The sequence below is a fragment of the Ursus americanus genome, chromosome 16, assembly GCF_024610735.1.
Source record: "Ursus americanus isolate L20-20 chromosome 16, mUrsAme1.1.p, whole genome shotgun sequence".
Classification (NCBI taxonomy): domain Eukaryota; kingdom Metazoa; phylum Chordata; class Mammalia; order Carnivora; family Ursidae; genus Ursus; species Ursus americanus.
The window spans coordinates 40,938,839-40,953,829 of NC_142142.1; the positions used below are offsets into that span (position 1 = coordinate 40,938,839).

The following is a 14,991-nucleotide window of genomic DNA, read 5'->3' on the forward strand; positions in this document are numbered from 1 at the left end:
CAAATGAGAATGTATTCGTGTTATGAGGGGTTCTGCTTAGGATGCTGCTTGAACTGTTCGGTCTAAAGTTTGGTTCAATCTAAAGCAGGATATGAATATTTCCTAGTCCCCGAAGATGGCTCATTCTCAGATTCCTTATTCGTAAATGAGAGAGAGCATCGGCATGACCTTGGTCATTTGCAGTACCAGACGAAGGCTTGAAATCATCCCAGCAGCAGTAATGGGCTTCATGCCACCGTCAGGTACAAGCCATCTGACACCGAACTCGCATTATCTGCCTCAGGGTCAGCTTGTCAAAAGCAGGCTGCAAGCTTTCCTCCTTGTAAGGTCATGAATGAAGTGATGTCATAGCCGGGAGGTCGAGCAACAACGCTTTGGGGAGTTGTCTGGCCATTGTGTGGGAGGGGGTGACGTTTTCAGGTACGAAAATGGGTTGTGTGTCAGGGACCCTTTCATCCAACGGGAGGAAGTGCTCTTTCCTGTTATGCTACCTCAGCAAGCCCATGCTGAGCCCTGGAAGTCCCCAGCAGCGCTGGTCCCTTCATCCCCTCATGCGTCAGCCTCTCCTCCATGCCACCGAGGCTGCAGAGCTGGGGGAGGGCAGGAATGGGAGGGATGGGCCACTCCTGGTTTTGACCAAACATGTCCCAGTCCTTGGCCACCTTGAAAGCAAGGAGGATGTGTGGAGGAGGTCCCCCCGGGATTAATGACCCCTGGGCCATGCAAACTTTAGGAAGCACCTTGAACTGGTCAGAGGAAAAGACTAACACTGCCCACTCACCTCCTCTCAGAGCTCAGGCCTTTGGGGATAGAGTAATATGCTGGGGCAAGAGTGGCCGTCCGCGGTGGCAGATCGTGCGGAAGACACCAAGGCCGGAGAGGTTGCTCCCAGATGCCAAAATTTCCTGGGACAAGGCTCTGGGTTTAGGGAACATCCCATGTCCTCTGAGATGGGGTAATTGCATGAAAAACTTGACTTCCACTTTCTGGATCAAATGCTCTTCTCTTATAAATATGGTCACTCTATTTCCTGAATGAAGTGTTTCAGAAACTGTCCAACAAAAGCCCCCTTTTCTTTTTTTGACTTGTGACTTTATTATATGAATGGTACGAGTGGGATCATACTGACTGGACACTTAATTGCTGTAATTGTATAGAATAACACGCTGTGAAGCCGGGGCTGTTGCAGACATAGGATCACTGAATAATTTGGGTGATGTGTGTATGCTGGCGTGCACATCGAATGTCAGCTTTCCGGGGGGCTGAGGAAGGCTGCCAGCCGCTGGCTGGTTTTAGGCATTGGCCTTTGTCCTTCCTGTCCTTTTCCAGTGGAATTCATGGGGCTGGCAGGCCTTCTGAATCTCCAGTGTGGTGCCAGGAAAAGGGAGTAGCATGGCCATGGGCCTTAGCTAAGTGCATTGCAAAGACGAGCTCTCAGCCGTGTCCTCAAGCACGGCCTGGCAACACAGAGACCTTTGCGATCGGATCTTGCCCATCACTTTGTGGGTTGAGCAAATCCTCTTTTGGACATGTTCTTTCTTCCTTCTGTCATTGATTGATGGATCGATCGATTGTTTTGGATACGTAAGTCTAGCTCTACCTTCTGACACTCTGGTGAGTCAGGAGGGGGACCCACCTTGTTCTTGCCTCTTCTACGTGAGACAGGAGGCAGCCTTCAGTCTTGGACCAGACAGCTGGGGAATGCAGCCCATCCGATTATAATGGAAAGCATTTGGAGTCAGAGAGATGTGGGTTAAATTCTGGTCTCTTACTCCTTAACCATGTGACCTTGGACAAATTACTTAACCTCTCTGAGCTTCAGTGTCCTCACCTGTGTGAGAGGCAGAGTGTAATTTTGCATGTAAGACCATCACGATGATTCAATGAGAAAATACTTGTCGAGTGCCTCCCACGAATATGACCTCAGCTAATTCTCTCTCCCTTATCTCCCTTATGGTCACTGTTTCTTCTCTGCTCTTCTCCGGATTTTTGATTGCATCGGATGGAAACGTGAGGGAGGAGTGGAGATGATACCACTCATTGTCCATCTGAGGGTGTTGCCAGAGCAAGATGGGGGCTACTGGGGTGAAGATGGAGACATCCTTATTGAGCAAGCTCCTTGCTTCATCACTACCCTGCACCAGAAACAGCTCCCTTGCCACCAGATCAAAGTTCTCTTGTAATGGGCTGGTGGTTTACAATCCCATTGAGTAAACAGACCTGGTTCTCTTATCTTGAGTAATTGCAGTTTAATTGGGCCTCCTTGGAAAGCAATTCCCTTCTTACCCAGGGCTGTTCGCACACTCTGCTCCTCCAGCCCGCATGCCTCAGGATTCCAGCCTTGGCGTGGTCACCGGGGAGTCTGAGCTGCCCCTGCTCCTTTGGGGAAGGGTGCGTGCCTGTCACTGTAAAGCCTAGCCCTTTCCTTCTCTGTGCGAATCTTGGAGAACAATGGATAAAGCATTTGGGATTAGCCAAGTAGAAACACACAAAAGAAATTTGGAATTTAAGTGAACACTGGAAAATGTGTTGTTTTTTTGTTTGTTTGTTTTTTTCCTTGTTGCTTGGGATGGCGATGGCTTTACCCTTGGAGAGATTGCTGGAACATAATGCTTAGGGAAATTATTTACAGCCATAACTCTTAGTGCTGGTCAGAAACATTGAAGGAAAGAGTGATCATGTATATTTCTCCAGCATCTTCAAATGGGGGCTTTTCTAAGATACTGGGTTCAGTCAGCACCATCTAGAGAATTTCAGAGCCAGGACACAACCTGCAGGCCATCTCCTGATATCAGGAACCCAAAGTCCTCAGAGATTAAATAAATAGCCTGGGTTTACAGAGCCTGCGGGAAATGGCGTGTGACCCAGATCTCCCGACTCCCAGCTGAGGACATTCCTTACTACCGAATTTATCTTCATCCTTTCTTAGATATATGAGAATGTAAAAGAACTTATCATAGACTTTCATTCATGCATCCAGATGCCTTATTTATGATGAAGTGGTCTTCCAGGATTTAGGAAAAAACCCAAACTCCATTTTGCAGAGCGCCGCAAATTGGAGTTACTGCCTGCTCTTGTAGCCTGGCGGAGTTTTTCCACTCATGACCCCTGGGCCAGGACCGAGGCTCTGAGGCATCCGGCCCTCTGTCTCTGCACTATGGGATGCCCCAAGCTGTCACCTCTGGAGTCACTGGGAGGCTGCAGGCTTCGTGCTCAGGGAGCAGATGGAAGCCGACAAAGAACATGTGTCTCCCTGTGGCTCTCTGAGCGGGGAAGCGTCGAGGCCAGTGCTCGGGTTGGTGGCGAGGGTCAGAGGCCCGGGAGCGTCAGCTGGTATCCCTCAGGGCTGGCCGTGGGTGGAGGGCGCTGCGGTCTCAGGCCGCCACGAGCTGCCTCAGCCGCGGTCCCTGTTCCAGGAGGGGTTCGATGTGCCTGTCTCTGCAGCCCCGCGTCCTGGCTCCGTGTTTCTCGCTCAGAAACCTGCAGGAGGTCAAGCCTGCCCTTTCACCGCGGCCCAAGCCCATCACTCTTATTGTTTTAAGAAGAATTTCCTGGCCTTGAGTCTAAAATTAAACTGCCCTTTGAGAGTTTCCTATTTTGTCTGTTCCTGCCTCTTCGGTGGCGGCACCACCCTCCCCTCCCTCCCTCCTCCTCGACGGGAGTGCTGAGGAAAGCTGAATCCAAGCTCGGGAGTATTTCTGGTCGCCTCCTTCCCCTCTGCCTCTCCAGGGAGCAGGACACACGTGCCCTCCCGAAGCAGATGTGCCTCCGTGTCCTTCTGAAGGCCAGACGTGGTTGGCCCACATCTTCCCCTTAGCGTCGCCCAGAGAGCATCTCCACGACGTGCTGGGGGATGAGTGAGAGGAGGCGTCTTGTCTGGCATCGTCTGAGGATGAGGAGGCCCAGGCTAGATTAAAGTCTGTGCAGTTCGGCCCCATGTGGAAGGCCTGCTGCGTGCAGTGGGGTGCAAGGGTTTAAGCTGAGAGATTGTCTCTTGGGCACACAGACTTTCCCTGAGCATCGATGAGGCAGGAGCGCCTAGAGTCTTCTGTAGACAGGTATTAACAAAGCTTCACTGTTCTCTACTGAAAAATGGCGGCCATGTCCAAGCAGTGTTCGAGCATGGTGTTAGGAAAGAATTACAATAGCAGTATGAAGGCTTTCATACATTTAAAGGGGGCCTTGTATGTCATCCAAACTATGAGAACGACAACTTTTGGCCCTAGAGACTCCTCTACCCGTGAAGCCTGTGGGTCACAGGTTGGGAGGAAGAATGTGGATGGAGATGAAGATGGTGGACTTGGAAAGGAGCCTGGAGATCACTGAGGCCAGGCTCCTCAGGAGACAGAAGCTAAAGAGGTTAAGTGACAAGCTGGAGGTGACGCAGCTCCCTGGGGGCAGAGCAGGACTTGAATGAGGCTCCCTGATTCCCGTCTGCTGTCTTTCTGCTAGAGTGTGCGGACATCTATGACACTCCCAGAAAGATCGCTCCCCCCGCGGAGGCACACAACCAGGGCTAACTCAGCTTCGCCCCGGGCGTCAAATGTTTGTCTTGTTGTTTTGATTTTTTTTTTTTGTTTTTTAAACAGCAGCATCTAGAAATAGTTATTGTGTCTCATATGCTCGTGGCCCTGGATTCTTAAGTAGACCAGAGAAAAGACAGATCTGCTCCCTCAGAGTTTGTGCGCTGAGTCCACACACAGAATAGAAAGGAGGGAGTTAGTAGGCAAACATGGGACATTTACAGTTGCTCGGCTAAAGGGAGACATGAACTTAAAGAACAGATCACGCATAGTCTTATAGACATAGGGGCTATCATAGTTTTGCGATGTAGTGTGAAAATATTCCCCTATCCCCTCTTTTCCGAATTTGGGAGGCAGGGAGAAGGCAGACAATGAGCAAGAGCGATGGCTTCGAGGTTTGGCAGGGTTGGGAGGGGAAGGGCCACGTTTGGCAGGGTTGGGAGGGGAAGGGCAGAAGATGCTCCTGAAGAGATAGCAGCAGGGGGTTGTGGGTTGGGGAGAAGAGAGAGTCCCTGACTCTGAGGCTCTGAGAGGTGGAGCTAGGGAGAAGCAATAAAGTAGACGGGACCTTGACTGGAGGGCGAATGGGTGTAGTCAGCTGTGGTGCTGGTCATTAGAGCGGGCTCACCTTCGGAGCGGAGCAGGGACAGGGTGTGCCCATCCTTCTAGTAGCTTCCAGATTTCCGGGGCTTTGTTTTACTTGTTTCCATTGTCATAAAGGTGAATCATGTGGGCTTGGGCTGTGTCCTCTGACAGCCCCCAGGAGGACAGGGAGAGGAGTGCCCTTCTCTAGGCAGCTTGTCACCATGTGTGGGACAGAGCAGGGTAAATTGTGTGCTTTCCAGAGATGCCCCGGGGGAGGGGACGCAATCCCTCCAAGGCCCTGTGGCTCCCATCCTTCCATTGGTGGCCACTGGCCAACCACCCTTGGTTCCAAAGCTCTGCCTTTGGCTTCCAGGACTCTATGCTTTCTTGTTTTTCTTCCTCTGTCTTCAACTGTCCCCTCTTGTTTGTTTTTTCCTCTTTCATGTCTTTTAACTCTAGGCAACTTTACAGACCCATTTTTTTTTTCACAGACCCATTTTTTAATTTTTTTCTGTTTTGTTTGAACTACTATTTTTCTTGACTTTGTCCTCTCACCGGGTGCTCCATGTTTCCAGATCTAACTGCACCCTTTCTAGTCCTCTCCTCTCCTGCATCCACCTTCGGGACCCCCCGCCCCACCAAGTTGCTCCATCTAAACACAACTAAGGGTGAAATTCTCTTCCTCTCTCCTTTCTTATGAATTTAAACTCACCTTTGTTGTTATGATAGAAGCAAGCAATCTGAGTGTTATCTGGGATTCCCCCCCCACCCTTCATCTCCTATCAGTTAAAAAATCATGTTGATTCTTCCTTTGAAACATACTTACATTTCTTGTTCCCTCTTCACCTCTACACTCATGACCCTGACCTAACTCTGTCCTCGTACCTGGACTCCTGCTCAGCGCGAGAGCTAGCAGGACACCAGTGGAGCACTCACGTGGGGGCCAAACATAGGGTTGCCCCAGCACTCGGCAATCAAGCTAAATGGTATCTTAATGCAATATTTTCAAAAGTAGAAATTAATGCAAAAATCATTATAAAAAATAAAAGTTTCAAAGAAAGTTAGGATTAGTAGTACTGAGCTTTTTTCTCTTTGCCTCAGTCTCCAATATGGCTCTGTGAGGCACTCTAGTGCCTAGGTCAGCTTCCTCCCCTCCTTCTCTTGCCTAGCCCATCCTACTTGGCACCATCAAACAAGTCTTCTAGAACATATTGATTCACGATGTCACTACCTCTAATGCAACCTCCAAAGCCTTTCTCCTGTCTGGTATTTACGGCCCTCAACATTGCGATCCGAACTTGTCCCTCCAGCTTTACTTCTTCCTAAGTACCCTCCCTGGCAAGCATCCACGTTGGCCAAGAGCACACCGTTCGCTCATGCTTCTCACCACCAAACAACACAGTCTTTATTTCTAGATCGCCTATCTGAGTCTTATTCTTCCTTTGACAGTATTATATGCTCCTTTTCACCTTAAGGTGTGTGATCATCTTTCTTTTTTGCTCTCTAGGCCCTTCACCACATGTTGTAGGTTAAATCTTACTCAACCTTTCAGTTACCTTAATTTGCTTCCTCCAGGAAGTATTACCTGCTGCCGCGACTCTCCCCCTACACACTGGTACTTAACCCTGTCACATCTCCTCTCTGTAATTTCCTGTTTACTTGTCTGAATGTCCCTAAGGGTGAAGTTCGTTTCTTTTCTTTCTTTTTTTTTTTTTTAAAGATTTTATTTATTTATTTGACAGAGATAGAGACAGCCAGCGAGAGAGGGAACACAAGCAGGGGGAGTGGGAGAGGAAGAAGCAGGCTCATAGCAGAGGAGCCTGATGTGGGGCTCGATCCCGTAACGCCGGGATCACGCCCTGAGCCGAAGGCAGGCGCTTAACCGCTGTGCCACCCAGGCGCCCCTGAAGTTCGTTTCTTGTTCATATTGTGTTCTTAGCAGCTAACATGATACTTGGCATAGACTAGGAGCATGATAGAAATTTGCTCCATAAGGCACATGGCCATAATTTGCCCAGTACCTATCCTAGGACAGCAGTCACCCTTCTTGAGAAATCTGTGCAAAGGCCACATAAGCTTCATGTTGGACAGGTAGAAGAAAAGACAGTCTGAAACCAAATAGACTTGGGTTTGAATTCTATCATTATTATTTTATTAGCTGTGTGGCCTTTGAAATTTACACGTCCTCTTTTTAAAAAAGATTTTATTTATTTATTTGATGGGGGCGCGGGGGGCGTGGGAGGAGCAGAGGGAGAGGGACAAGCAGGTTCTTCGCTGAGCGCAGAGCCCGACTTGGGACTTGATTCCAGGACCCTGAGGTCATGACCTGGGCTGAAATCAAGTGTCAGACGCTTAACTAACTGAGCCGCCCAAGCACCACTACTTGTCCTCTTGAAGCCTCAGCCTGTTCTTCTGCAAAATGGGGGTAGAAATACTAATCTTGCATGCGTGTGGTGAGGATTAAATGTGACCATTTCTGCACAATGCTTAGCACAGCACCCGGCATAGAGCACGTGCGTGATGTACGTTAGGTCCTTTCAGTAATCACCTGTGGCGTGAATGAGTGAGGACCTGTCAGATGGTTTTCTTAAAACTGTGACAGGGACTGAAAATGTTGCTTGCATCTCATGAGTTCACCTTCAGTTGCAGCCAGGAAAGGACGGTGTCAACAAAGAGACTCAAACTTATTTTGGGTGGCGCTTTTTTAAAGCAACGAGGTGGGGGTTGTGCAGCCCAGATTTCTGACTTGTTAATAACCTGCTTCTTTCTCCTCAACTAAGACAGTTTCATAATGAATTGGAACTAGCTATGTGGTTCTTTTGAGTAAAAATGTCATTTTCATACTCTATGAAATAGGCATTAAGTCAGTTTGTGAAATGTCTAATAAACAGGCAGGTGTCTAGATAACAAGAGTCGTGGTGCTTCCAGGAGCATCTGCTAGCAAAGATGTTTGTGGTTCATGGTAGGCTTGGTGCATTACCTCCTTCTCATTCTTAAAAGTAGGGTCCTCTGGCTCCGCTGAGGACAGCTAAAGAGAAAATATGTCTTAAAATAGATTTTCATTTATAAAATAATATATGAATGATCCCTGACAACAAAAAACCTGGTTTGGGGCAGGAGTGATTCCTCAAAAAAAAAAAAAAAAAAAAAAGCCACATAAATTCAGTCTGATGCTGAGCATGGTTGTTAATTGGAGGCTGGGAGTTGACTTATCACACTGCTACATTGTGGTCATTGCCTGTCTGAAACCTCATTGCTTTATTCCTAACCCACAAAGTACTCCTTCTGCCTTCCATCTCTCCCCTGCACAGCATATCCGGATAATTTTCCTTCAACACTTCTTTGCACATAACACCTTGCCATCAGTAGACTTTCCTTAGCAGAGGAAGCCTAAACTTGTAAACCCGAAAAAAAGTTCTCCATCCCATCTTGCCTCAAAATGAATGAAATATTTAGGAATAGATTTAGCCAAGGAGGTGAAACACCTATACTCTGAAAACTGTAACACACTGATGGAAGAAATTGAAGATGACAAAAACAAATGGAATGACATACAATGCTCATGGATTGGAAGAATTAATATTGTCAAAATATCCATATTACACAAAGCAATCTACAGATTCAATGTAATCCCTATCAAAATACCAATAACATTTTTCATATAACTAGGGCATTTGTATGAAACAAAGAAAGACCTTGAATAGCCAAAGTAATCCTGAGAAAGAACAAAGCTGGAGGCATCACAATCCCAGATTTCACTATATACTACAAAACTGTAGTAATAAAAACAGAACCGTACTGGCATAAAAATAGACATATAGATCTATGGAACAGGATAGGGAGCCCAGAAATAAATCCATACTTATATGGTCAATTAATCTATAATGAAGGAGGCAAGAACATCCAATGGGGGAAAAGACATTTTCTTCAACAAATGGTGTTGGGAAAACTGGACAGCTACGTGCAAAAGAATGAAACTGGACCATGGTCTTACACCGTACACAAAAATAAACTCAAAATGGATTAAAGACCTAAATATGAGACATGAAACCATAAAACTCCTAGAAGAAAACATAGGCAGTAATTTCTTTGACATCACCTTTAGCAATATTTTTCTAAATATGTCTCGTCAGGCAAGGGAAACAAAAGTAGAAATAAACTGTCAGGTCTACACTAAAACGAAAAGCTTTTACACAGTGGAGGAAACCACCAATAAAATAAAAAGACAACCCGCCAACTGGGAAAAGATATTTGCAAATGATACATCCAATTAAGGTTTAATATCCAAAATATATAAAGAATTTATACAACTCAACACCAAAAAAGCAAATAATCCAAAATCTTCTGGGCACAAGACATGAACAGACCTTTCTCCAAGGAAGACTACAGATAGCCCACAGGCACATGAAGAGATGTTCAACGTCACCAATCATCAGGGAAATACAAATCAAAATCACCATGAGATTCACCTTACACCTGTCAGAATGGCTAAAATCAACAACACAAGATACAACAAGTGTTGAAGAGGATGAAGAAAAAGGAACTCTCATGTGCTGTTGGTGGGAATGCAAACGATGCAGTCACTGTAGAAAACAGTATAGAGGTTCCTCAAAATAAAAATAGAATTACCATATGATTCAATTCCACTACTGGGTATTTACTTAAAGAAAACAAAACCACTAATTTGCAAAGATCCATGCACCCCTATGTTTATTGCAGCATTATTTACAATAGTCAAGATACGGAAGCAGCCTAAGTGTCCATGGGTAGAAGAATGGACAAAGAAAATGTGAGATACCCACACGCATGCGTGCACACGCACACACACGTGCACACACGCACACACACACGCTGGAATATTGCTTAGCCATAAAACGAGTGAAATCTTGCCTTTTGTGACAGCACAGATACACCTGGAGGGTATTATGCTAAGTGAAATAAGTCAGATGAAGACAAATACTATATGATTTCACTTACATTTGGAACCTAAAAAGAAAAAAAAAACCCCAAACGAGCAAACAAAAACAGACCCAGAAATACAGAAAACAAACTGGTATTTGCGAGAAGAGAGGGGGGTTTGGGGGATGGACGAATTAGGTGAAAGGGATTAGGAGTACAAAATTCCAGCTATAAAATATGTCACGGAGATAAAAAGTACAGCACAGGGAATATAATCAGTAATATTGTAATATCTTTGCACAGTGACAAATGGTGACTATACTTATCATGGCGAGCACAATGCAATATGTAGATTTGTCGAATCACTATGGTCTACACCTGAAGCTAACATAACATTGTATGTCAACTATACTTGAGTAACAAATATAAAAAAATAAGTAAATGATATAAAATGCAAAAACAAAAATTTCTCCTCAGGTTCTTAATACCCCTGCAGGGCCTATAACCCACTACCTACTATCTACCTACAAGGGTTCTGCTTGTACTATCTACCGCCATCTTCTAAGGCTCCTAAAAGGAGCGTTTAGGCAAACCATGCATACACTGTCCCAAAAGAACAGGGTTAGGCAACTTAGAAGTCTCCTCCTGATAATTTAGAATCAGAATTTCCTCACTTGAGACCCAATTTCTACAACTCTTATCCTTGACATTGAATTTTGAGGAAGACTCTAGAGAAACATCAAAGTTGGGGATAGATATTGAGAGCACACAGGTAGTCCAGGAAATATATTTCAGATTGATTCAGTTGCAAAGTGTGGTTGAAGACCCACTTATCCTTGGGGATTCAAAAGTTCTTGCCTTGGGAACTTAAAATATGAAAATGCAATGTCCCCCAAATGGTTTTAACCAGAATTCAGGAAACATTTTCTGACTGAAGCTCAGTAGAGTGTACTTGCCAGTATTTCCCTAAATCTTTTGGTCCCAAACACAAACAGCTAGCGAGTATTCTAGTGGTTCTCACCAGGGTCTGGTAGCAGAAGCCAAGTATGTTAGCCTTTGCTACTCAACGACTCGAGGTGACTCCCTTCAGTTCCAAGGCCGTTATTATGTTCTCGGCACCTTTAGCCCAGTTAGAAGTTGAACAGCCCAAAATAAACTTCATCCAGCCCTACTTAGAATGATTTTGCGAATATTATGGAAAATGTCATCCTATTTAATGCGTACAAATGTCCTTCTATATTTTGGCTTTGATGGTCATTTTTATGAAAATAAAACACTCTCTTGTGTTATTTTTACTGAGCTTAAGTTAATGGACGATTGCAAAATGGGGAAGAGAGAGTAGAGAGAGAATGTTAAATCTAAGAGACTAGCTCTGAGTTCTTGTCCTGTAGGTCAGGGGGAGAGCGGGCATGGGAGTGTCTCCAATGAGAGCTTCTTACTGGGGGTTAGCAAGCTACCCTTCAGGTAGGAGAATACCAGCTGAGTAGCTGTATTTAATAATTAGCCCCTTAACATCAGTAGATTTAACCATATCAAATTCTAGCAGAGTTTGGTTATCTTGAGGTTTTTATGAAGGTAGAAGGACCATAAGAGAAGATAAAAAAAAAAAAAAAAGAAAAGAAAAGAAAAGAAAGGATAGGCCAGTGTAGATTAGTCTCCTCAGGAAATCTTTCTGTGAATCTGTTGCTTCTCCTTTTGTGTTTTATTTTTAACCCTCTCGCTCAATCCCAGGAACGGGAAGGGTCTGTTATATCAAAACATTATCGACCTTCTATTGGGCACCACAGAGGCAATTTACACATGCATTTCATATTTTCTCTTACACATATTGTACTTAATCCTTATGAGGTAGGTATTATTCCCATCTTATAATTGAGTAAACTGAGGTTTAGATAAAGGAACAGGCCCGGGCCTTCCATTAGTAAGTGGTAGAGCCAGGATTTGAATCCATGTATGTATCTAGCGTCAAAGAATAGGGTCTTCAACACTGCAAAATATGCCTCCCACGTGTGCTTAAGGACGCACATCTGCCTTCCTTAAAGAGTACTGGGTAGATGGTATATTTTATGATTTTCACAAAACAGATGAAAGAGTGGCACAAGTTCCCAAATGTTGCAAGAAACTGAAAATTTCTGTCTAGCCGTCAATATCATTAAAACCCATGCACAATCGATTCACTGAAAAAAGAGTGATTATTATTACATAGGCCCATTTTTTGGTTTTCCTTTGGCATTTGTCACCTACTGGTTCTATGAGATTAGAATGTCTTGTAAGGATGTCCGTTTATGGTGTTTTTACAGTGTAAGATCACAAAAAAATTCAAAAGCCAGGATTGTATTAGGACGGCCGAGATTCTGCTGTTAATCATGGGTCCTTATTTGAGAATTAGAAAAGGTAGTTGTCAAATGCTTGAAGAAATGGGCGAAAGTCATTGCACACACAGTCTAATAAGAGACCCTTCTTCCCTGTGTCTTTATTTTGGGGGAAGAGGGTATGTGATCAGTAGTTGGCTCTATTCTGTTATCATCTATGGATGATTTCTACTCACATGTGGTTGTAGGATAGGAAGTGATTATTCCATTCGGGCTACAGTATAGAGATTTTCCTGGTAATATATTTCCTTATTTTTTTCCTTGTCACCAGAGGCAGGGACCTATCAACTCCTACGAAGATCCTCGAATGGCCTGTGGTTTCCAGTCCAATTATCACCCGCAACGAGCTTACTACCCCTTCTGGGATGAGATGGCCACTCAGGAAGTTCCTACTGGTCTGGAACACTGCGGCTCAGGTAGGAACGTGAACAAAGGCTCGGCCTGCAGCTAGAGTCGGAGGACAGTGGGAGTGTGATGTGGGCTGCATTCTCTGCGGGAACAACAGCTGTCACGGCTTATGTGGGGACAAGATGCTATTGTTCTCTAATGGAAAGTCCCACAACTTCTCCATAATTCTGAGTACTTTATTCTCCAGCGACAGGAAGATGAAACTCTAAGAATGAGCCCAAGAGAGGTTGCTTCAGGTCTTCATCCTGTAAATAGTTCTGTGCACCATGTATTTCCTGAGATTTACCCATTTCGGCCGGGTTGTTGACAAAGGGCCTAGAAGTTCTGCAGTCGGAGAGTATGAGCCGGATAAACAGTTAGTCTTCTTGCAAAACGGAATTTCTTTATTCATCTTTTTCTCCCCATTGTTCTCCACCTCTTAGCCGGTCCCCACCTGCATCTGGCTCCTTTGTCCTCCGTGCCCTCTCTCTCCCCAGCTCTCCCTCACAGACCTCCTTCCTCTCCTCCCAGCATTCCGTTCTCTCCCTGCCTTGCTGGTCACCGTGCTGCCCCCTGGTGAACAGGAATTGCATTCCTCCAGAGAGCTCTCCCGTGGGTCCCCTCTCCCAAGGACCTGACAGGTTAAGAGTCCTTACCCTTATTCTGTTTTGCAGAAGTCACTGTGTATCTCACAAATTCCATGAGTCCGCGTTGACCTGCTAGCATTCTTCTTACTTTATTTTTAATGCAAAATGTAAAACTTGATTTGGGGATTCTGAAGTGATGGGTATTAAATTCATTTTATCACAAGGCCAGATTAGATATCCAAATACCAAAAAACCAGTTCAAATCTGTATTTTCTCCCAGGATGAATTCTCATTACTCTCACATGTTGGAAAATATGTAATTCTGAGACATGACAGGGAGAAAGCCACGGGGAGCTCAGTTAAATACAACTTTTTTGTTCAGTGTTCCTTTATTCCACGTAACGATATGGTAGACTACTTTTATGATAGCAGAGACAGAAAATAAATGTTTGCTTTGTCGCCCATGCTTTAGCTTTGACCAGAAATACAGAGGCATAAAGCAAGATGATATGGCACTTGGTGGGGGTTGAGAGGAAGGCATGGGAGTCACTTTCCAGTTGTCTGGTTCCTTTCTAGGGCAGAACGAAATCAATCCCTGTGTTCCATAGTCTCTTGACTCAATAGCCATTGATATTTGCGATATTCATTGACATCACTCTTGGATTTCAGACTTGGTACATTATGCTGTCACTGCCTGCTTGATTCTTCCAAGCAGAAATACAAATGTCTCAAATAGCTATCCATTTAAAAAGGAGACAGGGAGGATTTTGCCCCTGTTCGCAGGTTAGACTTAAGGACTTAAGATTTTAAGAGATGAAAAAAGTCATCCTTTACAAACTGTTCTAAACAAACAGGTCTTCTTTGTATAAGCAAAAGGTCAGGACGGTTGTGCCTACATTTGTATAATTCTTGAATCCTATCAATGCCACTGGGCTTAAGTCTTGTATCTTCCAGTGCAACCCAGGTTAAAGTTACCTTGCCTTAACACTTTCTGCTCTGGATGGTGCTTCTGTTTGCTGTAAGTTACATCTTGTTACTAGCTGACGTTATTCTACCCTGGTCCATAGCCTCAAGATCAGAATGTCCCTTCATAGCTAAAACACATGGTCCTTTTTTTTTTTTTTTTCCAGCTGAGAAGTACATACATTCCCAAGTGAAGGTGATTTTTCATTCCTTGTTAAGGTTCTCAAAGGCAAAAGAATTTTTATTTCAGGGCCAATGACACCGTGTCTGTGATGCACGGGAGGAACCTTTCAGGATGAAGTGCTTTCAAATGCTAGGATTCATAGCAGGATAATAGTCTTCTTCCCACAGTCGACTTCGTTGTTGCCAGAAGAAGGAAGCCAGGGTCACGCAGACTAGTGGCTTTTAAGTAGGATGGGAAGATGGGTGTGTATAATAAGCAGTCCTAAAATGACCTGGTTGTCTTCAATCGCAGCTCAGAAATACTAGAAAGCCCCCATGGGGAGTGGTGCCTTGGTGGCAAATGTGAGGTCTGTAGTTCCCTCTGCCCTAGGCTCCCTCTGATGGAAATATCTGGCAAAAACCCTGAGCTTTTCCAGCCCCTCCTTTGCCTTTTGAGCTGTCCAGACGAAATAGCTGCAGCGATTATTTCTGGGCTGTGGTCCAGCCCTCCTC

General features: G+C 44.9%; 1 protein-coding gene across 4 annotated transcripts in view; it reads left to right on the top strand.

Annotated features, from left to right (window-relative positions):
• ETS1 (ETS proto-oncogene 1, transcription factor) overlaps positions 1 to 14,991 on the top strand; it is a 128,700-nt gene that overhangs the window by 16,877 nt on the left and 96,832 nt on the right. For all 4 annotated transcript variants that reach the window (XM_045783771.2, XM_087868287.1, XM_045783773.2 and 1 more), the window contains exon 3: positions 12,651 to 12,795. In XM_045783771.2, coding sequence (XP_045639727.2) covers positions 12,651 to 12,795 — 145 coding nt within the window. The remainder of the gene's footprint in view (positions 1 to 12,650; positions 12,796 to 14,991) is intronic.